The sequence below is a fragment of the Capricornis sumatraensis genome, chromosome 1 (assembly GCF_032405125.1).
Source record: "Capricornis sumatraensis isolate serow.1 chromosome 1, serow.2, whole genome shotgun sequence".
Lineage (NCBI taxonomy): Eukaryota > Metazoa > Chordata > Mammalia > Artiodactyla > Bovidae > Capricornis > Capricornis sumatraensis.
In genome coordinates this window covers 102,815,107-102,839,495 of record NC_091069.1, presented here as the reverse complement: position 1 = coordinate 102,839,495, position 24,389 = coordinate 102,815,107, and the positions used below count along the sequence as shown (strand labels likewise).

The window sequence follows — 24,389 nt, the reverse complement described above, 5'->3', positions numbered from 1 at the left end:
TTTCTCTCTTTCCTTCCTTGTTTTCTCTGGATAAGTTCAGCTCAATACAGGTATTCTCACCCTAAAAAGCCAGAAAAGTCAAGATGTGAATTAGGAGGACTCCTATAGGTTCTCTGATCCGACAGAGCCTATTAGACTTAAAAAAATTATTTAAAAAGATCATTTGAGGGACTTCCCTGGTAGTCCAGTGGCTGGGACTCTGTGCTCCTATTGCAGGGGCCTGGATTCTATCCTTGGTCAGGGAACTAGATCCCATATGTTGCAACTAGGCATGTGGCAGCTAAGACCCAGTGCAGTCAAATAAATAAATAAATAATATTTTTAAGATAAATAAAAATTTTTCAAATGCAAAAGGGACTGGAGCATACACCTTAGCTGAAGGATTCAGTTGCCTTTTGTTTGAAATTGAGAATATGTCCGTTTGGCTTAAAAGCAAAAGCTATGGCTCTTCTAAAATCTTCTTTAAGCTTCCGAAATCCAGTTTAGTATCCTCAGTGAAGAAGTTTGTGTAGCTGTGCTCCTTTTTTAACCTCAGGCATGTAGCTCCCTTTAGGAAGACGATTACAGGAGGTGGATGAGTGTGTTCAGGGAAGAGAGAGAGAGTAACTGGAAATGATGAAATAGTGAAAAATATTCTGAGCTTCCTTTTTCTAGTTTCTGTAGGAACCATTGACCAAATTTAAAAGTCCTTCAGCTGGCAGTCTTTGTTGGACAGATCTCAAAAAGAAAGCAGAAGCACATTAGTCTGCCCTTCTTGCTGTCTTCATGTTCTGTGATTCTAAAGGATGAGGAGGAGGATTCCAAACTCCATAGCTCTGGGAACTTTGGGACTTCCAAAAGGAGGTTTGGATAAAAGTGGATGTATGAAACAAGGCACAATTACTAAAGGGTAATAACTTTTTTTAAAGCTTAAAAAGTCCATTTATTAGCTTACAAATAGTATGAAGAGTAATGACTTTTAAGGAATTTATTTGTACATAGTTCTTTCTGATATATCAAGTTCTCATCCACATTTGTTCCTTGAGGTAGCCCTGGGAGTTAGGGTGTGTTACCAGTGCAGAGAGGAGGAATCACATGGTTTAAAATAGCAGAATGGACCTACACGGAGTTTTCATCCTTTATCTTCCAACTCCTACATGCTCTCCAAATACTGTTGTAACATTCTCATCAAATTGAGCCTTTGTAGAAAGAAGATCTTCACCAAAAATATGAATTTGTTTGAAATTTGGAATTCAACATGTAGAGACAATACAAATTCACATAAACCTTAAAATGGAAATTATTATTTTTATTTGTTATTTATTTAGTTAGTTAGTTTTCAGCTGTGCTGGGTCTTCATTGCTGCTCATAGGCTTTCTCTAGTTGTGACAAGTGGGGGCTACTCTCTAATTGCAGTGTGTGGGTTTCTAATTGCAATGATTTCTCTTGTTGCAGAGCACCAGCTCCAGAGCTCAGGCTCAGTTACAGCTCACGGGCTTAGTTGCCCTGCAGCATGTGGAATCTTCCTCGACCAGGGATGGAACCCATGACCCCTGCATAGGCAGGCGGATTCTTAACCACTGGACAACCAGAGAAGTCCAGAAATCATTATCTTTGAAAATTTGAAAACAAGTCAAAAAGCTTATTGAGCCTGTGCATGTGTGCTTAATCACTTCCAACTCTTTGCGACCCCATGGACTGTAGCCCGCCAGGCTTCTCTGTCCATGGGGATTCTCCAAGTAAGAATACTGGAGTGGGATGCCATGCCCTCCTCCAGGGGATCTTCCTAACCAAGGAATTGAAGCTGTGTCTGATTCTTTACCACTAGTGCCACCTGGAAAACCCTTATTGAGCCTGAGGTCTGAGAATAAAGATCAGTGCTCCGTCTTCAGTGAGGACCCAGGAGCCCTCCTGGACAGCAGTCCTGTTGTATGGAGTCTGTAGCCTTGTAGCATAGGACCAGGTGGGAAGAGGTCACTTATCACCATGGCAGAGTGGTAAAGAAATGGCTTTGATTTCTGCTTCTGCTTTACTGACTACATCTCCTGGTGCTGCTGCTGCTGCTGCTGCTAAGTCGCTTTAGTCGTGTTCGACTCTGTGCGACCCCATAGACGGCAGCCCACCAGGCTCCTCCGTCCATGGGATTTTCCAGGCAGGAGTACTGGAGTGGGTTGCCATTGCTGTCTCCTGAACATGTTCCAGTTCCTCAAATGTAAGTAGGGTGATACCCTTATGAAGAATTTGTGAGATAGTCTTTGAAAGGCTCAGCCCAGTTCCTGGCCAATAAATGGAACTTGCTGCATGCAGTTGGATTTTTTTATTGTTAAGTCCGCAGAACATAGACTCTGGAATGGAAGACCCAGGTTAGAATCTAAGCCACATACCTCCCCCCAGCCCACTCCCCACCAGCTGTGAGAACTGGCCAAGTTAGTTAGACCATCTCTGTGTTGGTTTCCTCATCTGAAGATGGGAATAGTAGTACTACCTACCTCATTAGGTTACTGTAAGGGAAAATGTATACTACACAGAAAATACACAAAGTTAAATAAACATTTGCTAATAGTATGTCTAATGTCTTTTCACAAAACCTCCCTAGCGTGGGTCCAGTTGATTTCTGTTTGACTGAATTTGCTTGTCATAATAGGGATACCTTCTGGAAATAGGATGAGAATTTTAGAAATGGGAAAAGGGAGTTTTTCCATTGTTGGAAAATGTTGCATTCCAGGGAACCCATTTACATGCACCGCACATTCCCAGATACAAAGGGAAGCAGAGCTTTCTACTCTTTCCCCAGATTTTCAGGCCCTGTCTGAAGTAGTGGTGAGTGAGCTAAGATCACGTTACAGTCTCCCCACTCCATGTGTACACCAGCTTTGTTTAGGCAGGTCTGGATCAGTTCAGTGTGTTGTATATTGCTTTAAGTTGGGCTGATCTCTTAAACTTTCTGGCTACTTGAGCCAGAAAGCCACAACTTTCAAATAAAGTCCCAGAGGATGAAACATGGGACGTTGAATCTCTGTATTCACCACACAGAGAAGACTACTGTAAAATTGACATATATCTTTCTTGATGTTTTTCTGAGTGGGGGTATGCACATATAGATATTGAATCTTATGGATTAGTCGTACATTTAGGTATCTTCTTTGCCAACGAATATACAATCTGTATTATTTTTACCTGTGCTAAATAGCATTCAGTGTAATGATTGTACTCTCGTATATATTAAACCAGTCCTTAGTTGATATTAGCTTGTTTCCAAGTTTTCAGGAAGTCTGATTTTGACAATTGCCCTTACAGGAGGTTCCTGTGACTTAGATCCTAATTCAGAGATGGAAGTACCAGGCTCATCTTCCACCATCTCTGAGGAGCAGCCTCGGAAGCAAGAGGGGCTGAGCGACACTAGAACAGACTCAGTCAAGCAGAGTCTCATCTCATCTGAGGAATGGCTTCAGCTGCATGGGCTTAAGAGCAACAAATTGACCTTGAAACAGATTTTATCGCAGATTGGATTCCCACATTGTGAAGGTATTAATACAAAGTAGCACTGACTGGAAAACCCAAACAGCATGCTGCCCTTTAGCCTTTGAGGAGGCGGCATCAGTTCTGAAGTCGCCTCAAAACACAGGTCTCTGAGTTGTTGTTGTTTTTTTTAATATATTTATTTATTGATTTGACTGTACAAGGCCTTATTAATAGTCACAGCATGCAGGATCTTAGAGTTGCAGCATGCAGAATCTAACTTCCTGACCAGGGATCAAACCCAGGCCCCCTGCATTGGGATCACAGAGTTTTAGCCCCTGGACCACCAGGGATGTTCCTCTGAGTTTGTTTTGATCTCACATCCTTATGGGTAAAAAAGATTTGCACATGGACCCCCAATATATGTATATTATATAGATGTACAATCTTCAATCCACCTATTAAATATTAGTAATACTTAATTTAATTCTTTCTTCTTTTAAAGATGAAATAAAACCTAAGTATAAGTTATACCCCTCACACCCTGCAGATGTCTTGCTCCCGCCCTGGCATGTGCAAACCCCTTTTGGAGGCTATGGATTAGGGTAATAGGTCTGTGTGGTTTCAGGGAGAACTCAATATTTTCCTTTTGTGGTCTGCTTGTGGTAATGGTCCAGTTTCTTCTAAATGTCTTGATTAGAATGTTGATTTTCAATTCCCAGGAGTATTGCCCTCCAACAGGGAGCAGGGAATAGTATAGGAATCCCATAGACCCTGACTCTGGCAGACTCCTCCTTTTCAAAGGGTGAAAGTAGTCGCTCAGTCATGTCTGACTCTGCGACGCCGTGGATGAGGCTCCTCTGTCCATGGGATTCTTCAGGCAAGAATACTGGAGTGTGTTGCCATTCCCTTCGCCAGGGGATCTTCCCAACCCAGAGACTGAACCTGGTCTCCTGCATTGCAGGTAGATTCTTTACCATCTTAGCCACGAGGGAAGCCTATTCAAAGGGTATTATTAGGTTTTGGTATCAGGATTATGTTGGCCTCATAAAATGATTTGGAAGTGTTGCCCTCTCCTCTGTGTTCTGATGGTGTTTGTATATGATTGGTACTAACTAGTTCATCTTTAAATGTTTGATAGAACTCACTGGTAAAACTTATCTGAGCCTGGAGTTTGTAAGAAAAGTTTGATAAGAAATTCAATTTCTGTAATAGACATAAAACTATTCAAATTTTGTTTTGAAACTAGTTTTGTTTTGAAACATGCTAGTTGCGGAAAGTTGTTTTTTAAGGAATTTGTCCCTTTTGTGCATGTTTTCTAATATATTGGCAAAATATTGTTCAAATATTCCCTTGATGTTTTTTAAATGCCTGTAGAATATGTAGTGATGTTCCTACTTTCATTTCCGACATTGATAATTTGTGTTTTATCTCACTTTTTTGGATAACTCTTGTTAGGGGTATATCATATCTCTTTTTAAAGAATCAAATATTGGGATTGTTGATTTTTTAAATGTTCTTTAATTTCCATTTCATTGGTATCTGCTTTGATTTTCATTATGTATTTACTTCTACTTTAACTTGCATTTCTTTTTCTCACTTTTAAGGTGGAAACTTGGATAATTGATTTTAAACCTTTCTCTTTTTTCTCATAGATATTAGAAAAATTATAAGTATTCCCCTAAGTATTGAAATTATAAGTATTCCCTAAGCATTGCTTAGCTTAGGCTGAATCACAGTATAAAATATTTTTTTTCTGTTTTTCTTAGATACATATTCTTAGATTAGATTTCTTAGATTCATAATCTTTTTCCTTAGATTCATATTTTAAAATGAAATATGTTGTTTAATTTTAAAATATTTTAGGGCTTTTAAAGATAGCTTTTTGTCATTGTTGGATTTCTAATTTAATTCTGTTGAGTTTAGAGAATATCTATTAGTCTTTTGAAATTGATTGACATTTGACTTCTGTTCCAGTGTGTATCTTGCTGCACATGTAATACATGCTGGAAAAGAATGTGTATTTTGCAATTGTTAAGTGGTATTCATAAATGTTAATTAGCTCAAGATGTTGATAGTATTGTAGAGATATTTTACATCTTTAGTAATTTTTTTTTTTCCTAGTGAATTTGTCCATTTTTCCCTTTCAGTTCAGTTCAATTCAGTTGCTTAGTTGTGTCCGACTCTTTGCGACCCCATGAATAGGCAGCACGCCAGGCCTCCCTGTCCATCACCAACTCCCGGAGTTCACTCAGACTCACGTCCATCGAGTCAGTGATGCCATCCAGCCATCTCATCCTCTGTCGTCCCCTTCTCCTCCTGCCCCCAATCCCTCCTAGCATCAGAGTCTTTTCCAATGAGTCAACTCTTTGCATGAGGTGGCCAAAGTATTGGAGTTTCAGCTTCAGCATCAGTCCCTCCAATGAACACCCAGGACTGATCTCCTTTAGGATGGACTGGTTGGATCTCCTTGCAGTCCAAGGGACTCTCAAGAGTCTTCTCCAACACCACAGTTCAAAAGCATCAGTTCTTCGGTGCTCAGCTTTCTTCACAGTCCAACTCTCACATCCATACATGACTACTGGAAAAACCATAGCCTTGACTAGATGGACCTTTGTTGACAAAGTAATGTCTCTGCTTTTCAGTATGCTGTCTAGGTTGGTCATAACTTTTCTTCCAAGAAGTAAGCGTCTTTTAATTTCATGGCTGCAGTCACCATCTGCAGTGATTTTGGAGCCCCCCAAAATAAAGTCTGACACTGTTTCCACTGTTTCCCCATCTATTTCCCATGAAGTGATGGGACCAGATGCCATGATCTTCGTTTTCTGAATGTTGAGCTTTAAGCCAACTTTTTCACTCTCCTCTTTCACTTTCATCAAGAGGCTTTTGAGTTCCTCTTCACTTTCTGCCATAAGGGTGGTGTCATCTGCATATCTGAGGTTATTAATATTTCTCCCGGCAATCTTGATTCCAGCTTGTGCTTCTTCCAGCCCAGCCCAGGAGAGATAAGAAAGCCTTCCTCAGCTATCAATGCAAAGAAATAGAGGGAAATAACAGAATGGGGAAGACTAGAGATCTCTTCAAGAAAATTAGAGATACCAAGGGAACATTTCATGCAAAGATGGGCTCTATAAAGGACAGAAATGGTATGGACCTAACAGAAGCAGAAGATATTAAGAAGAGGTGGCAAGAATACACAGAAGAAATGTACAAAAAAGATCTTCACGACCAAGATAATCACAATGGTATGATCACTCACTTAGAGCCAGACATCCTGGAATGTGATGTCAAGTGGGCCTTAGAAAGCATCACTATGAACAAAGCTAGTGGAGGTAATGGAATTCCAGGTGAGCTCTTTCAAATCCTGAAAGATGATTCTGTGAAAGTGCTGCACTCAATATGCCAGCAAATTTGGAAAACTCAGCAGTGGCCACAGGACTGGAAAAGATCAGTTTTCATTCCAATCCCTAAGAAAGGCAATGCCAAAGAATGCTCAAACTACCACACAGTTGCACTCATCTCACATGCTAGTAAAGTAATGCTCAAAATTCTCCAAGCCAAGCTTCAGCAATACGTGAACCATGAACTTCCAGATGTTCAAGCTGGTTTTAGAAAAGGCAGAGGAACCAGAGATCAAATTGCCAACATCCACTGGATCATGGAAAAAGCAAGAGAGTACCAGAAAAACATCTATTTCTACTTTATTGACTATGCCAAAGCCTTTGACTGTATGGATCAGAATAAACTGTGGAAAATTCTGAAAGGGATGGGAATACCAGACCACTTGACCTGCCTCTTGAGAAACCTATATGCAGGTCAGGAAGCAACATTTAGAACTGGACATGGAACAATAGGCTGGTTCCAAATAGGGAAAGCAGTATATCAAGGCTGTCTATTGTCACCCTGCTTATTTAACTTATATGCAGAGTACATCATTTTTCCCTTTAGTTTTATCAATTTTGTTCATATAGTTTTAAGCTCTGAATGCATGCACATTTAAGATTGTCATATCTCACTGATGAATTGGCAACTTTGATAATTTTGAGATGTCCAACTTTATCTCACATGGTAGTCCTTGTTTTAACATTTGCTTTGTCTAACTAATATAACTATTGCAACTTCCTTGTTCATTTTTATATGGCATGCATGTTTATATTCTTTCACTTTCAAACCAGTTGTAATGTCATTAAAGAGTACCCCTTTAACTCAGTCTGATAATCTCTTTTTTTTGTTGTTTACCTACATTAGTTTGTTCATTATTCATTTTATTTATTTGTTTTTGGCTTCGCTGGGTCTTTGTTGCTGTGCACAAGCTTTCTCTGGTTGTGGCAAACAGGGGCTACTCGAGTTGCAGTGTGCAGGCTTTTCAGTGCACTGGCTTCTCTTGTGAAGGAGCATATGATTGAGGCACATGGGCTTTGGTAGTTGTGACTCTCAGGCTTAGTTGCTCCCTGGCATGTGGGATCTTCCTGGACCAGGGATCAAACTCATGTTTCCTGCATTGGCAGGTAGATTCTTAACCACTGGACCACCAGCGAAGTCCAGTCTCTGTCTTTTGATTGTAGTTTGCTTCTCCATATTTAATGTAGTAATTGACTTAGGTTTAGGTATGTGCTGTGCTGTGCTTAGTTGCTCAGTCATCTCCGACTGTTTGCGCCCCATGGACTGTATTCCACCAGGCTTCTCTGTCCATGGAATTCTCCAGGCAAGAATACTGGAGTGGGTTGCCATGTCCTCCTCCAGGGGATCTTCCCAACCCAGGGATCAAACCCAGGTCTCCCACATAGCAGGCAGATTCTTTACCGTCTGAGCCACCAGGGAAGCCCAAGGGTACTGGATTGGATAGCCTATTCCTTCTTCAGGGGAACTTCCCAACCCAGGGTCTCCTGCATTGCAGGCGATTTTTTACCAGCTGAGCTACCAAGGATGCCCAGATTTAGGTATACCATTTTACTATTTGTTTTCCATTTGTCCCATCATTTTCTTCCCTCTCTGTTCCTCCTTTTCTGCCCTCTTTTGGGTATGTTGAATATTTTTATATTTCATTTAATTCCATTTTTATTTTTGTTTAAATTTCAGTAAGACTTTAAGGCCACCTTTTTGCATTATATTTTCAGTGGTTACTCTATTAATTATATCCTTAACTTGTCACAATCTGTTAAAAGTTAGCTTTGCACTACTTCATGTACAATGTAAGAATCTTGCAACAGTGTAGCTCCACTTATTCCCTACTCCTGTCCTTGGTGTTATTGTTTTAATATATTTTATTTATATATATGTTACAAATCTTGCACTCCAGTGTTATAATTATTGCTTTAAAAAGTCATATGTCTTTTAAAAGAAAATGAGTGGGAAAAAATAGCATCTTAAAATCCACATATTTAAATACTATTTATAATATTTGTCTTTCCTTTGTCTTTCCAGATTTGAAGTTCCATCTGGTGTTTTTTCCTTAAGCATTTCTTGTAGTGGTGGGCTTCTGGTGACAGATTTTTCTCAGTTGTTATCTGATATTATCTTTATTTCACCTTCTTTTTTTGGTATTATTGATTGATTGACATAGTCTTTTATTCTGGAGTGATATAGTCACAGAAGGTTGCAAAGATAATATAGACAGATCCCACGTACCCTTCACCCAGTTCCCCTAATGGTTATATAAAATCATAGCATTATGCCAAATTCAGGAATTTTACATAGATACACAGTGTGTGGCTAATTCTATGCAATTCTATTTCTTACATAGTTTGTATAACCACCACCACAATCAATATACAGAACTGTTTATCACCACAAAGATCTCCCTTGTGGTACCCCTTTATAGTCATACAGACACCCTATCTTCCAACATTCTTAACTTCTGGCAACTACCAGTCTGTTTTCCATATCTATAATTTTCTCCTTTAGAGATCATTTATGTATATGAATGGAGAAGGCAATGGCACCCCACTCCAGTACTCTTGCCTGGAAAATTCCATGGATGGAGGAGCCTGGTAGGCTGCAGTCCATGGGGTTGCAAAGAGTCGGACATGACTGAGCGACTTCCCTTTCACTTTTCACTTTCACGCATTGGAGAAGGAAATGGCAACCCACTCCAGTGTTCTTGCCTGGAGAGTCCCAGGGACGGGGGAGCCTGATGGGCTGCCATCTATGGGGTCACACAGAGTCGGACACGACTGAAGTGACTTAGCAGCAGCAGCAGCATGTATATGAAATCATATATAATATGTATGTATGGTATCACATATGACCCTTTGGGATTGGCATTTTTTCATTTGGTATTGTTTCTTTGAGGCTCATTCAAGTTGTTGCAGCTATCAATAGTTTGTTTCTTTTTACTATAGAGTAGTATTCCATGGTATGGATGTACTGCTGTTTATTTAACTTGTCACTCATTAAAAGATACCTGGTGTTTTTCCAGTTTGGGGATATTACAAATAAAGCTGCTATGAACAGTTGTTTACAGGTTTTTATGTAAACATTCATTTCCACTTCTCTGGGATAAATGCCCAGGAATGCAGTTGTTAGGTGGTAAGTTGTTCTTTAGTCGCTGAGTCCTGTCCAACTCTTTTGCAACCCTGTAGCCTGTCAGGCTCCTCTGTCCATGGTATTTCCCAAACAAGAATACTGGAATGGGTTGCCATATTCTCCTTCAGGGGTTCTTCCAGACCCAGAGACTGAACCTGCATCTCTTTTGTCTCCTGCATCTCTTTACCGCTGTGCCACCTGGGAAGCCGTAAAGTTCTTTATAGTATTCCATTGTTCTTTTGATGTCTGTAGGGTTTTAAGGGATAGCCCCTGTTTTATTGCTGGTATCAGTAATTCATGTCTACTCTGTTTTTATCTTTGTTAGTATTGCTAGGGGTTTGTCAATATTGATCTAGTTAAAACACCAGTTTTTAATTTCATTGATTTTCTCTATTTTTCCTATTTTTAATGTAATTGATTGCTGCTTTGATTTTTATTATTTCTTTCTGCTTGCCATGGATTTATTTTGCTCTTCTTTTTCTCGTTTCTTCAGATGGGAGCTTTAGTTTTTTTTGTTTGTTTGTTTTTGTTTTTAAGCTGTGCTGGGTCTTGATTGCTCTGAGGGCTTTTACTCTAGCTGTGCTGTGCAGGTTTCTCATTGTGGTGACTTCTCTTTTTGAGGAGCGGCTCCCAGGCTCTAGAGCACAGGCTCAGTAGTTGTGGTGCACGGGCTTCATTGTTCCAGGGCATGTGGGATCTTCCCAGATCAGGGATCAAACCCAGGTCTCTTGCATTGACAAGCAGGTTGTTTACAACTGAGCCACCAGGGAAGCCCAGTTTTAGATGATTGATCTGAGACTTTTCAGCTCATCTTATGTCAAAATTTAGTGCTGTAAATTTCTCTCTTGAGACAGTTTAAGCTGTGTCCCTCACATTTTTATGTGTTGTATTATCATTTCATCAATTTGTCATTGTCAAATCATTGTCAAGTCAATATCATTTCATTCAGTTTCATTTCACTTAAGAAAGAATTTTTTATTTCTGTTGAGATTTCCTCTTTGCCTCAAGGATTTTTATTTTTAGAAGCATGTTATTTAGTTTCCAAGATTTTGGAGACTTTTTGGTTATCTTTTATTATTGAGGTTTATTTGTTTCCATTGTGGACAGAGAACATACTCTTTCAATTCTTTTAGATTTTTTGAGGTTTGTTTGATAGCCTGGGATATATTTTATCTTGGTATATATTCTGTGGTACTTGAAAAGAATGTATATTCTTTTGTTGTATAAAACATTATATTTTTTTTAAAAAATGCCAACTAGATGCTGTTTATGATGGTGGTATTGAGTATTCTTGCTGATTTTCTGGTATTCTATCAGTTGTTGATATTGAAATCAACAACTACAACTGTGGCTTTGTCTATTTCTACCTTCAGTTCTATCAGTCTTGGCTTTACATAATGTACCTCTGTTGTGCGTGTCCATTTAGAATTTCAGTCTTCCTGGTGAATTGACACTTTTATAATTATATAATGTCCTCCTCTCTACCCTTAGTAATATTCTTTGCTCTGTAGTTTCCTTTTTTTACATTAATACAATCAACCCTGCTTTGTTTTTGTTAATATTTACATAACATCTTTTTTGTCCTTTTACTTTTAACTTATATATCAGTATATTTTAAGCAAGTTTCTTAAACACATTATTTAATCAGTTTTTAAATCTTCTGCTAATCTCTTTTAACTGTGGTCTCTATACCATTTGTATTTAATATAATTATTTGTATGTTAGAGTTTGCTATTTTGTTTTTTTGTTTTTTTGTTTTCTTTTTTTTTTGTCTGTTTTCCATTTGTTTCTTTTCTTGCCTAGCTCTGGGTTTCTTAAGCACTTTTAAGAATTAAAAAAAATTATCTGTAATATTTTGAGTGTCTCCCTTCATACAGCTCTTTTAGTGGTTGTGCTGGGTATTACATTATAAATATGTAACATATGAAAGTCTCCTGGTATCAGCATTTTACCAGTTTGGATGAAGAATGGAAACGACTTCCCTTTATGTCCCTTTAATCTCCTCATTTTTAATATGCTTTATTTTTTCATACATTGAGAATCACATGAGGCTGTACTGTAGTTTTTGACTCAACTGTCAAGCGATTTAGAAAATTCAAGAAGAGTCTGCTTTATTTACACATATTTATATGTGTCAGTACTTACTGTGTTCTTCCTTCCTGATGTTTCCTCTTTAACCATCTCCTTCCTGTCTATAGAACTTTATTTATTCTATAAGAATAGTTCTGCTGGGAACTTTTTTTTTAGTTTCTTTGCCTGACAGTGTCTTTATTTCTCCTTCATTCCTGAAGAGTAATTTCACCAGATATAAGATTTCGTGTTGAGAGTTCTTTTCTTTTAGCGCTGAAGAGAGACTGTGTGGGTACTTCCCTGGCAGTCCAGTGGTTAAGACTCTGCGCTTCCACCACAGGGGGCACAGGTTCAATCTTTGGTTGAGGAACTAAGATCCCACATACTGAGAGGCACAGCCAAAACAAAGAAACAAAGAAGCTACTTCCTTTTGGCCTCCATGATTTCTTTGGCTGTGCTGGGTCTTTGTTGTTACATAGGCTTTTATCTAGTTGTGGAGAGTAGGGGGCCACTCTCTAGTTGCGCTGTACAGGCTTCTCGTTGCTTTGGCTTCTCTTGTGGTGGAGCAGAGGCTTTAGGGCGTGCCATCTTCAGCGGTTGCAGCTCCCAGGCTCTAGAGTGGAGGCTCAGCAGTTGCGGCTCCCAGGCTCTAGAGCGCAGGCTCACTAGCTGTGACCCATAGGCTTAGTTGCTCCAAGGCATGTGGGATCTTCGCGGATCAAGGATCAAACCCAGGCCTCCTGTGCTGGCAGGTGGGTTCTTTATCACTGAACCACCAGGGAAGCCCCCTCCGTGATTTCTGATGAGAAAACCACCGTCAGTAGAGTTGTTCTTATTTTGTTTTGTCATTAGAATGTCACTCAGTCATGTCTGTCTTTTGCCATCCCATGGATTGAGATTTTCTAGGCAAGAAGACTAGAGGGGATTGCCATTTCTTTTCTCCAGGGATCTTCCTGACCCAGGGACTGAACCCATGTCTTCTGCACTGGCAGGAGGATTCTTTGCCACTGAACCACCAGGGAATGAAAATGTTTTTACCCTGATGCTTCTTTATTCATTACATTTCCTTTATACATGTTCATATTATGTACTCATTTTTAATCTCTTATACTTAGAATATATGCATTTTATGTCTATTGATACTTGTTGTATTGGAAGTTAAAACTAAAACCTTTAAAAATATTTGTTCATTTACAAGTCACAAACTTGTTATATGTTAGCATAACATTTTTAAGAAAAATAAGTAAATTTTTAAAAATAAAAATGCTAGCAGGAAGAGTGGCACTGTTTTACATTTTTGCAAATCTCTTTAATGTTTATCCCAATAGAAAACAGCTAGTTCAGGTATGGCTGATTCATTTTGCAGTACAGTAGAAACTAACACAACATTGTAAAGCAATTTTACTCCAGTAAAAATTAATTTTAAAAAACACAGCTATATTCTTACATCTACTTCAAAAAAATTGTTTTTGATCATGCTATGTGGCATGTGGGATCCTAGGTCCCCAGTCAGGGACTAAACCTGTGCCGCCTGCAGTGAAAATGCATAGTCTTAACCACTGGACTGCCAGGGAAGTCCCTCTCATATCTGCTTTTCAGAAATAACAGCTTTACTGAGATGTAATTCACATTCTATACCATTAATCAATTTAAAATGTATAATTCAGTATTCTTTAGTATATTCACAGAAATGTACAACTATCATCACAGTCAACTTAAAGAAAATTTTCATCACCTCGGAAATAAACCTTGTACTTCTTAGCTATACACCCTGCCCATAAGGCCCCAGGCCAAAGTAATCTACTTTCTATCTCTCTAGATTTGCTTGTTCTGCACATTTCATATAAATAGAGTCATATAATATGAGTTGTTTTTTGGCTGATTGTTGTTGTTTAGTGGCTAAATTGTGTCCCACTCTTTTGCAACCCCATGGACTGTAGCCCACCAGGCTCATCTGTCCATGGGATTTCCCAGGCAAGAATACTGGAGTGGGTTGCCATTTCCTTCTCCAGGGGATCTTCCTGACCCACAGATAGAACCCAAGTCTCCTATATTGGCAGGTGGGTCCTTTACCACTGAGCCGCCAGTTTTTGTTGTTGTTCAGTTGCTAAGTCATGTCTGACTCTTTGCCAGCCCATGACCTGCAGCATGCCAGGCTCCCCTGTCCTTACTGTCTCTGGGAGTTTGCTCATATTCATGTCCATTGAGTTGGTGATTCTATCCTACCATCTCATCCTCTGCCAGGAAACCCCTTTGTGACTGATATCTTTCATTTAATTTGATGTTTTTAAGATCCATCTATTAGTATGTTGTAACATATACCAGAACTTTATTCATTTTATGGTCAATTACTGTCAGGAGATGAATTGTATGGATATTGCACAGTTTGTTTATCCACTTATCATTTGATGAGTGTAGATCTGATTCTTATCCTAGCAAGCAGTTAATTTCAGTTCAGTTCAGTTCAGTCGCTTAGTCGTTTCCGACTCTTTGCGACCTCATGGATCGCAGCATGCCAGCACGCAGCATGGCCTCCCTATCCATCACCAACTCCCGGAGTTCACTCAGACTCACGTCCATCGAGTCCGTGATGCCATCCAGCCATCTCATCCTCTGTCGTCCCCTTCTCCTCCTGCCCCCAATCCCTCCCAGCATCGGAGTCTTTTCTAATGAGTCAACTCTTCACATGAGGTGGCCAAAGTACTGGAGTTTCAGCTTCAGCATCATTCCCTCCAAAGAACACCCAGGACTGATCTCCTTTAGAATGGACTGGTTGGATCTCCTTGCAGTCCAAGGGACTCTCAACAGTCTTCTCCAACACCACAGTTCAAAAGCATCAATACTTTGGCGCTCACCTTTCTTCACAGTCCAACTCTCACATCCATACATGACCACAGGAAAAACCATAGCCTTGACTAGACGGACCTTTGTTGGCAAAGTAATGTCTCTGCTTTTGAATATGCTATCTAGGTTGGTCATAACTTTCCTTTCAAGGAGTAAGTGTCTTTTAATTTCATGGCTGCAATCACCATCTGCAGGGATTTTGGAGCCCCCCAAAATAAAGTCTGACACTGTTTCCACTGTTTCCCCATCTATTTCCCATGAAGTGATGGGACCAGATGCCATGATATTCGTTTTCTGAATGTTGAGCTTTAAGCCAACTTTTTCACTCTCCTCTTTCACTTTCATCAAGAGGCTTTTGAGTTCCTCTTCACTTTCTGCCATAAGGGTGGTGTCATCTGCATATCTGAGGTGATTGATATTTCTCCCGGCAATCTTGAGTCCAGCTTGTGTTTCTTCCAGCCCAGTGTTTCTCATGATGTACTCTGCATATAAGTTAAATAAACAGGGTGACAATATACAGCCTTGACGTACTCGTTTTCCTATTTGGAACCAGTCTGTTGTTCCATGTCCAGTTCTAACTGTTGCCTCCTGACCTGCATATAGGTTTCTTAAGAGGCAGGTCAGGTGCTCTGGTAACTTGGTCGGACTCAAACTTCAAACTGTCTCCCCTTTTAAATAAATGCAGAACTCACCAATTTCCTTCTTTCAAGAATTAATGCCACTCCAGTTTCCATCTGTTCTTGATTGCTCTCTAGTGCCTTCAAGTAGCTTTTTAAATATTTTGTTGAGAGGTTTTGTTTTTTTTTTCCTGTGTAAGAGTTAGCCAATAAAACCTACTTCACCATTATTGAATGAGGAATTCACAATGCCTTTCATTTTAATTGGCAATACAGCTGATGGAGCCTTACATAAATTAACCTCCTTCAGTTCTCAAAAACACAGCCCTCTCTCCTGACTCCAGATAAATGCCTGAGGTAAAGAGAGAATGCTGCTGGTGATGTGAAGTTGCTCTATAAATGTCAGTCACAATGTTGAAATCTTGGAAATGAAGGTTTTAGAGTTTGAGAGATTTATTGAATAAGGTTATTGCTGACAGAATTCAAGTACCCATTCTTTGCTCCTTCCTATTATGGACATTGAACTTCAAGACTTGTAAATTTTATCATTGCTGGTGATTTGGGACCAAGCCTGGTCTATAAAATGTAGCCTTGCCCTTCCTGCCTTTCCCAAGCAGGCTGTGATCCTGCCTCCCTAGAAAGGCAGAGGAAAGGAAGTGTTGGATCCAAGAGTATCACCACTCTCTTCACCACTTTTGGGCCTTAATAATTTATAATAATAACAAAATAATAATCACAATAAAAACAGTTCCTGAAGCCTTACCTCATCTCTGTCTTGCCAAGTCATAACTAGTCCATGAAACTTTCTTTTAGTTGTGTGAGGGAATGACCATGTTTCAGGAAGCATTGTATTCTCATTCTGGAACCACTGTGTCTAGCACATAGTGGGTGTTCAGTGAGGGTTTATGGGGTCGATGTTGAACAGCTGAGCATATGCTCTGAGAAGAAAGTGGTTTTGACCTTCTGTATGAGTATTCTGACTCTTGCTTCATCTCATTTATTCACAACCCCCTACTTGAGAGAACAGTAGGTAATATCTAAGTTTAATATTTAAAATTTTTATTCATTTAATTTACTTTTTGGCTGTACTGGGTCTTCGTTGCTGCATGTGGTCTTTCTCTAGTTGTGGTGAGTGGGGGCTACTCTCTAGCTGCGGTGTACAGACTTCTCATTAAGGTGGCTTCTTTTGTTGCGGAACATGGGCTCTAGGGTGTGTGGGCTCAGCAGTTGTGATTCATGGGCTTAGCTGCAGCATGGCATGTGGGATCCTCCAGGAGCAGGGATGGAACCCGTGTCCCCTGCGTTGGCAGGCAGATTCTTAACCACTGAACCACCAGAGAAGCCCCTAGGTTTAATTTTTTAAATTCTGAAAACTAAGTCCAAGTCCCAAATAAAAGATTTCTGGAATTAAACATAACTTCTATGTCATGTTTTTGACCTCTGCCTTAATCGTTCTGGGCAAAAGACCCAGGAGACCAAGAAATAAACACTGTTCATCCTTCCCATTCATTCATACATTTGGTGTTATAGCAGTCACATTTATCATAGTGCCTGGAAATACTTCATTATTTAGAACAGAATTCTAAGCATCGCAGATATAATTTGATGTCAGAGATGAGCATTTGGAAATAAAAATAAGTGTTGATATTGTACCATTTTGACTGCTTTTCTTTATAAACATGCAGATTATGTGGTGTCTCTGGGGAGACTTGTGGCTTCCCGGTACGCAAACGGCCTGTTTCCACGGATCTACACGACCGAAGATGGCAGAGTGTACAATGTAAGTTGGAGTTCCCTCGATGGGCAGGTCCAGGGACACACTGCTGAGGTTGACACAGAGAGGCAGCCAAGCCAGGGCCTTATCAGTGCTGGAGGATTTCTTCTGACAGTGTAGAGGGTGGTGAAAGTCACAGCCCAGGAACTTGACCCATTAGAAATGAGTGCAGAAACCACCTGACCAGAGGTGAAGACGTTTGCATATCAACACTTTCTTTTACCTGGAAAATAAAGGGGAGGAATACTGTTATGACAAGGGTCCTCTGAAAGGCAAGAGCAGGCTGCTGTTACCTGACAGGTGCTCTAAAATAAAGGACCACTGATGCAGGTAGTAATGTATATCGAGAGAGTGGCACCTTGTACTGGAGTCCTTCATTCCCAGCAATTCAACATGAGATTCCTGCACCCACCACATGTCAGGCCCTGTGCACACCCCGGCCACCACAGGGAGCTCCAGAGACACACACCCCATCATGTTGCTTCATGGATACATGTTCATGTCACTGTACATCCATGTAGAGTCCACTTGGACTGTTATTTCTTAGTATTTGAAAAATATACGTTGCTCTCAGACTTAGCCTGTTCCTAAACAATAATATTGTTTAGTAGGGCTTCCCAGGTACCACTAGTGGTAAAGAACCCACTGCCAATGCAGGAGACAGAAGGAGTTCAGTTGCTGGGTTGGGAAGATCCCCTGGAGAAGGAAATGGCAACCCACTCCAGTATTCTTGCCTGGAGAATCCCATGGACAGAGGAGCCTGGCGGGCTGCAGTCCATGGGTTCGCAAAGAGTTAGACCTACTGAAGTGATTTAGCATACACACAAACAATAATATCCATGGAATTTTGAATTTGGTGTACAAAATGTATTTGATTTCTACTCATGTCTTCTAAGAAAGTTTTAGAAGTTGTATATTGGATGCTGGAAATTCATCATAAACTTAGTACTCCATCAATGTATATATATTACAGAAAATTTAGTCTAATCAAGTAATAATGTGACAGGTAATAAATATTTTGAAGTCTAGCTTGCTTGTGGTACTAAATTGAAGTAAAACTGACATATTAACTAATGTTTTTCTACCATTTTGTATATTTGTAGATTAGTATCATGACACAAGCTAAATGTGATTACTTCTAATCTTCTCTATTACTCTGAATATAATGTTTGTGTAATGAACAAAAAGCCCATTTGAAGGATTGATTTATTTAAATTTATTATGAGTTATGGCTTTGCTCATATCACCATAATAACCTCTTAGTGTCAGTTAATTGATTTTTCATTATCTTACTGTTCAACCTTCCAAGTAGTAAGAAGTACACAAATATTCCTGATTATTTATGTAAAAGTTAGTATTTTGAGTTTGCACATGCACATAACAATGGGAATTATTTCATAAAAAAAAATGTATTTTTTTGTCTGAATTACCTTAAAAGTCAATGCAGAAATACCGAACATGTCTGTCTTTGCCATTCAATTCCACCTTCATGGCCCCTGTGACACAGTCCCACCCTGGTTTCCATGCTGTGGTAGTGACTTGTAGTAAGTGCTGCGGAGTCTGCCAAGGGGGTGAGGAATGCTGCTTTAGGGAGCATGGAAAGCAGCAGGAAGTGACGCCTGTGCTTCAGGAATAAGCTTGAGACACAGAGTTGGGGGTGAAAATGAAATGAGCTGAAGGCAGAGTGCTGAGCATGAGCCAAGGCATGAAAACATGGAATTACATGGTGTGTTCAGGAGACACACCTTCCTTAAGGTGTTGTGAGGATTGTTGAAAGGTTTCTTTTTTAATACCATATCTTTAAAAACTTGATTCTTCACAGAATAGGACACCATTTTTTCTCATTTTGTATATCTCCTGCCCCCTGCCAACACCCTGGAAGGCCTTGTGTGATTGTTCCTGACCTTGTGAATGATGCTTTATTTGTGTGTCACCTTTCAAGGGCAGCCCCTAAAGCGTTGGTGGTGGTTCTGGGTGATCAAGTGATCTAGGTACAGGGGAGCTCGGCCTGAGAAACAAGAAGAGGTCTCAGGACAAAGGCCATGAGCACGAGGATGGGCGCTGGGATGGCACCCCTTAGAGGACACCAGGCAGATATGCTGGCGTGTTTAGAAGCATTTTCAGAAATGTTTTTGGCATGTTGTAGTTAGGCAGATGTTTCAGTGAATTTTTTTTTTCAATCTGGCTTTGCTGATCTCGCTTTTCTTCTACCTAATTTCTTCCTCGCCCCACCTAACTTTCTTTGGAATATCTGAATTTTATCTAGATTTGTTGAATACAAGTTTTTAAAAATTTAATTCTTATTTTATATTATTGGATAGCATCACTGACTCAATGGACATGAGTTTGAGCAAACTCCAGGAGATAGTGAAGGACAGGGAAGCCTGGCATGGTGCAATTCATGGGAACAGAGGAAAAGGAAATCTCTGCAGTTGCGGAGTCTGGACACAACTTAGTGACTGAACAACAGCAGATAGTTGATTGACAATATTGTGTTAGTTTTAGGTGTGCAGCTAAGTGATGTAGTTATACATATACACATATTCATTCTTTTTCAGATTCTTTTCCCATATAGATTGTTACAGATTATTGAGTCCAGTTTCCTGTGCTATATAGTAAGTTCTTATTAATTATCTATTTCATATATAGTATGTTGCAATAAACATTGGGCTGCATGTATCTTATACAAAATTAGTGTTTTCATTTTCTTTGGATATATACTCAGGATAATTGCCAGATTATATGCCAGTTGTATTTTTAGTGTTTTAAAGCACTTCCATACTGTTTTTCATAGTGGATATACCAATTACATTCCCACCAACAGTGTCGAGGTCTCCTTTTTCTCTGTTCCTTTTCCATCTTCGTTATTTGTGGTCTTTCTGATGACGGACATTCTGACTGGTGTGAAGTGATATCTCATTGTGGTTTTGATTTGTATTTCTCTGATGATTGGTGATGTTGAGCATCTTTTTATGTGCCTGTTAATTATCCATGTATCGTCTGTGGCAAAATGTCTGTTTAGATCTTTGGCCCATTTTCTCAATCTCTTTTTTTTTTTTAATATTGGGTTGTGAGCTGTTTATTTTATTTATTTTTTTAAATTTAAATTTATTTATTTTAATTGGAGGCTAATTACTTTACAATATTGTTTTGGTTTTGCCATACATCAACATGAATCCGCCACAGGTGTACACGGGTTCCCCATCCTGAACCCCCCTCCCACCTCCCTCCCTGTACCATCCCTCTGGGTCATCCCAGTGCACCAGCCCCAAGCATCTTGTATCCTGCATGGCGATTCGTTTCTTATATGATATTATACATGTTTCAGTGCTATTCTCCCAAACCATCCCACCCTCTCCCTCTCCCACAGAGTCCAAAAGACTGTTCTATACATCTGTGTCTCTTTTGCTATCTCGCATACGGGGTTATCCTTACCATCTCTCTAAATTCCATATATATGCGTTAGTATACTGTATTGGTGTTTTTCTTTCTGGCTTACTTCAATCTGTGTAATTGGCTCCAGTTTCATCTACTTCATTAGAACTGATTCAAGTGTATTCTTTTTAATGGCTGTTTATTTTAGATATTAACCCCTCATGAGTTATATCATTTGTAAATATTTTCTCCCATTCAGAAGACTGTATTTTCATTTTGTCAATGGTTTAGTATGCTGTGAGAAAAAATATTTAAGTTTATTTAGGTCCCGTTTGTTTATTTTTGCTTTTGTTTCTTTTGCCTTAGAAGACAGATCCAAAAAATATTGCTACGATTTATATCAAAGAGTGTTCTGCCAATGTTTTATTCTTGGAGTTTTATGGTTTCCAGTATTACATTTTGTTCTTTAATCCATTTTAAGGTTATTTTTATATGCAGTGTGAGCAAATATTCTAATTTTATTCTTTTATAAGTAGATGTCTAGTTTTCCTAGCACCATTTATTGAATAGAGTGTCTTTTCCCCATGGTATATTCCTGCCTCCTTTGTCATAGATTAATTGCCCATTATTTCTGGGCTCTCTGTTTTGCTCCATTGATCTATGTGTCTGTTTTTGTACCAGTACCATACGCTGTTTTGATTGCTGTAGCTTTGTAGTATAGTCTGAAGTCAAGGAACATGATACTGCCAACTCTGTTCTTCTTTCTTAAGATTGCTTTGGCTATTCTGGGTCTTTTGTGTTTCCATACGAATTTTAGATTATTTGTTCTAGTTCTGTGAAAAATGCCATTGGTATTTTGATACAGAAGCATTAAATATGTAGATTATCTTGTGTAGCATGGTCATTTTAACCACATTAATTCTTCCAATCAATGAACATGGAATACCTTTCCAGTTCTTTGTGTCTTCTTTAATTTCTTTTATTAATATCTTAATATTTTTCTGAGTATAGGTCTTTTATCTCTTTAGATTTATTCCTAGATATTTTATTCTTTTTGATGTGATGGTAAGTGGGATTGTTTTCTCAATTTCTCTTTCTGATAGTTCATTGTTAGTATATAAAACTATGACAGATTTCTGTGTACTGATTTTGTATCCTGAATTCATCATGATCTCTAGTAGTTTTTTTGGTGGTGTCTTTAAGATTTTCTATGTATAGTGTCATGTTGTTTGTATACAGTGACTATTTTACTTCTTCCTTTCCAAATTGAATTCCTTTTATTTTTTTAGGTCTGATTGCTTGATGCTCTGACTAGAACTTACAATACTGTGTTGAATTAAAGTGACAAGAGCAGCTATCCATGTCTTGTTCCTGATCTTAGAGGAAATACTTTTAGCTTTTCACCATTAAGTATAGTATTAGCTATAGGTTTATCATATATGGCCTTTATATTGTCAAGGTCCCTCTATATCCACTTTGTGGGGAATTTTTAAAAAATCATAAATGGATGTTAAATTTTACAAAAAGATTTTTCTTCATCTATTGAGATGATCATGATTTTTTATTCTATAGTTTGTTAATGTGATGTATCACATTTATTGATTTGCAGCTATTGAACCATCCTTCACCCCTGGGATAAATCCCATTTGATCATGGTGTATGATTCTTCTAACGTATTTTTTAATTTGGTTTGCCAATATTTTGCTGAAGATTTTTGCATCTATGTCCATCAGTGACAGGCCTGTAATTTTATTTTTTGTGGTTTTGATATCAGGGTGATACTGACCTGGTGGAATGAATCTGGAAGTGTTCCTGACTTTGTAATTTTTTTTGGAAATAGTTTGAGAAGGATAAGTGTTAACTCTTCTCTAAATATTTGGTAAAATTTTTGCCTGTGAAACCATCTGGTTCTAGACTTTTGTTTTAGGGGAGTTTTTTTTTTTTTTTTTTAACTTATTCAGTTTTACTGCTGATAATTGGCCTGTTCATGTTTTCTATTTCTTCCTGGCTCCATCTGGAAGATTTGTGCTTTTCTTTTATGCTGTTCATTTTATTGGTATATAATTGTTCATGGCAAGCTTTCATGATCCTTTGTATTTCTGTCTTTTTCATCATGGATTTTATTGATTTGGGCACTCTCTCTTTTTTTCTCTCTGAGTCTGGCTCGACGTTTGTCAGTTTTGTTTATCTTTTTGAAGAATCAGCTCTTAGTTTCAGTGAGATTTCCCATTGTTTCTGTAGTCTCTATCTCATTTATTTCTGCTCTGATCTTTGTAATTTCCTTCTTTCTACCAACCTTATGCTTTGTTTGCTCATCTTTATCTGGCTTCTTTAGGAATTTTTTTTTTCCATCTGCCTTTGCTGATCTCTATTTTCTTTTACCTTATTTCTTCAGAGTACCCCTGAGCATTTTCAGAATTAAAAATGATTCTGTAACTGGAAAGGTTAAACACAATCTGGAAACATTTTTTTTTTTTCAAAGAATGCTATATTTTTGTATAGATCTCATCATCATGTTTCCTTCTATGGGAAATTATCCAAGGATTTTTTATTTATAAGTTTGAAAGACTTCTTCCTGGAATGTATGGGGTTTGGAGGATCATCTAAGAAACTGTTATTAATATACAGTTCTTGATGGCAAAGTCATAACTCAGTGGGCCCTATTGTTCCTGGCGGCACTGGGGTTCACATGACTTGTTTTGACTCAGCTCTGAAAAAGAACAAAACAGTGCCCTTTACCGCAACATGGGTGGACCTAAAGACTGTCATACTGAGTGACGTTAAGTCAGACACAAAAAGACAAATATTGTATGATATTGCCTAATGTGGCATTTAAAAAAGATACACATGTATTTATTTACAAAATAAAAGTAGAGTCACAGATGTAGAAAACAAACTTATGGTTACTGGGACATGGAGAGAATAAATTGGGAGATTGGGACTGACATATACACACTACCATATGTAAAATAGAAAACTATTTCTGTATAGCAAAGGGAACTCTACTCAATACTCTGTAGTGGCCTGTATGAGAAAATAATCTTTTAAAAAAAGAGTGGAGATATATAAGTATATATATTTATATATATATAACTTATTCACTTTGCTGTATACCTGAAACCAACAAAACATTGTAAAAAAAAAAAAAAGCTATACTCCAGTAAATGATTTTTTAAAATGACTTGTTTTGGTATGCTTCTATTTATTTTATTTTGTTAATTTTATTCTCATTAAGCTGACAGCCAAATCAGAACTAATCTCTCAGTATATGGAACATTTAACACAAGCTGTGGAGAGCTACAAGCAGCGGATGGACTGGCTCACCAGCAACAGCCGGCAGATCTTTGGTGTCATCTTGGAGCAGTGCATCACCATAGTGCTGGATTTTGGTGGCATGCTGGAGGAGGAGCTTAATCTGTGCCGAGATGCTCTAACCATGGTCCTCCAGGAGCAAGTGGCTCACATAGCCAAGTTCAATGTCATATGGTGAGTTCCCATGGGAAAGGAGTATTTCCCTGAAACTTCATGAGTAATTTTCATGTATCTGGAGCTAACTAGCATCACTAACACAGTTAGCTCTGTGGATAGGGAAGAGCTATAAGCTGGTAATTTCTTAGACTTTATCATTGCAGCAAAAACCCACAGTGAGTTGGTATTAAAAACTTTTATCTATTTTGTGCAGGGCATTAGAAGAGATTTTAAAACAGCCTTCTCTTCAGTGTATGTCAAGGTCAAAATATAAGGAT

General features: G+C 38.7%; 1 protein-coding gene across 1 annotated transcript in view; it reads left to right on the top strand.

Moving 5' to 3' along the window:
* Window positions 1-3,308: 3,308 nt before the first annotated feature.
* VWA3B (von Willebrand factor A domain containing 3B) overlaps window positions 3,309-24,389 on the top strand; it is a 201,729-nt gene continuing 180,648 nt past the window's right edge. Inside the window, 3 exon segments of the mRNA XM_068967369.1 lie at window positions 3,309-3,504; window positions 17,180-17,274; window positions 23,879-24,129. Of these exon segments, the coding sequence (XP_068823470.1) occupies window positions 3,309-3,504; window positions 17,180-17,274; window positions 23,879-24,129 (542 nt within the window).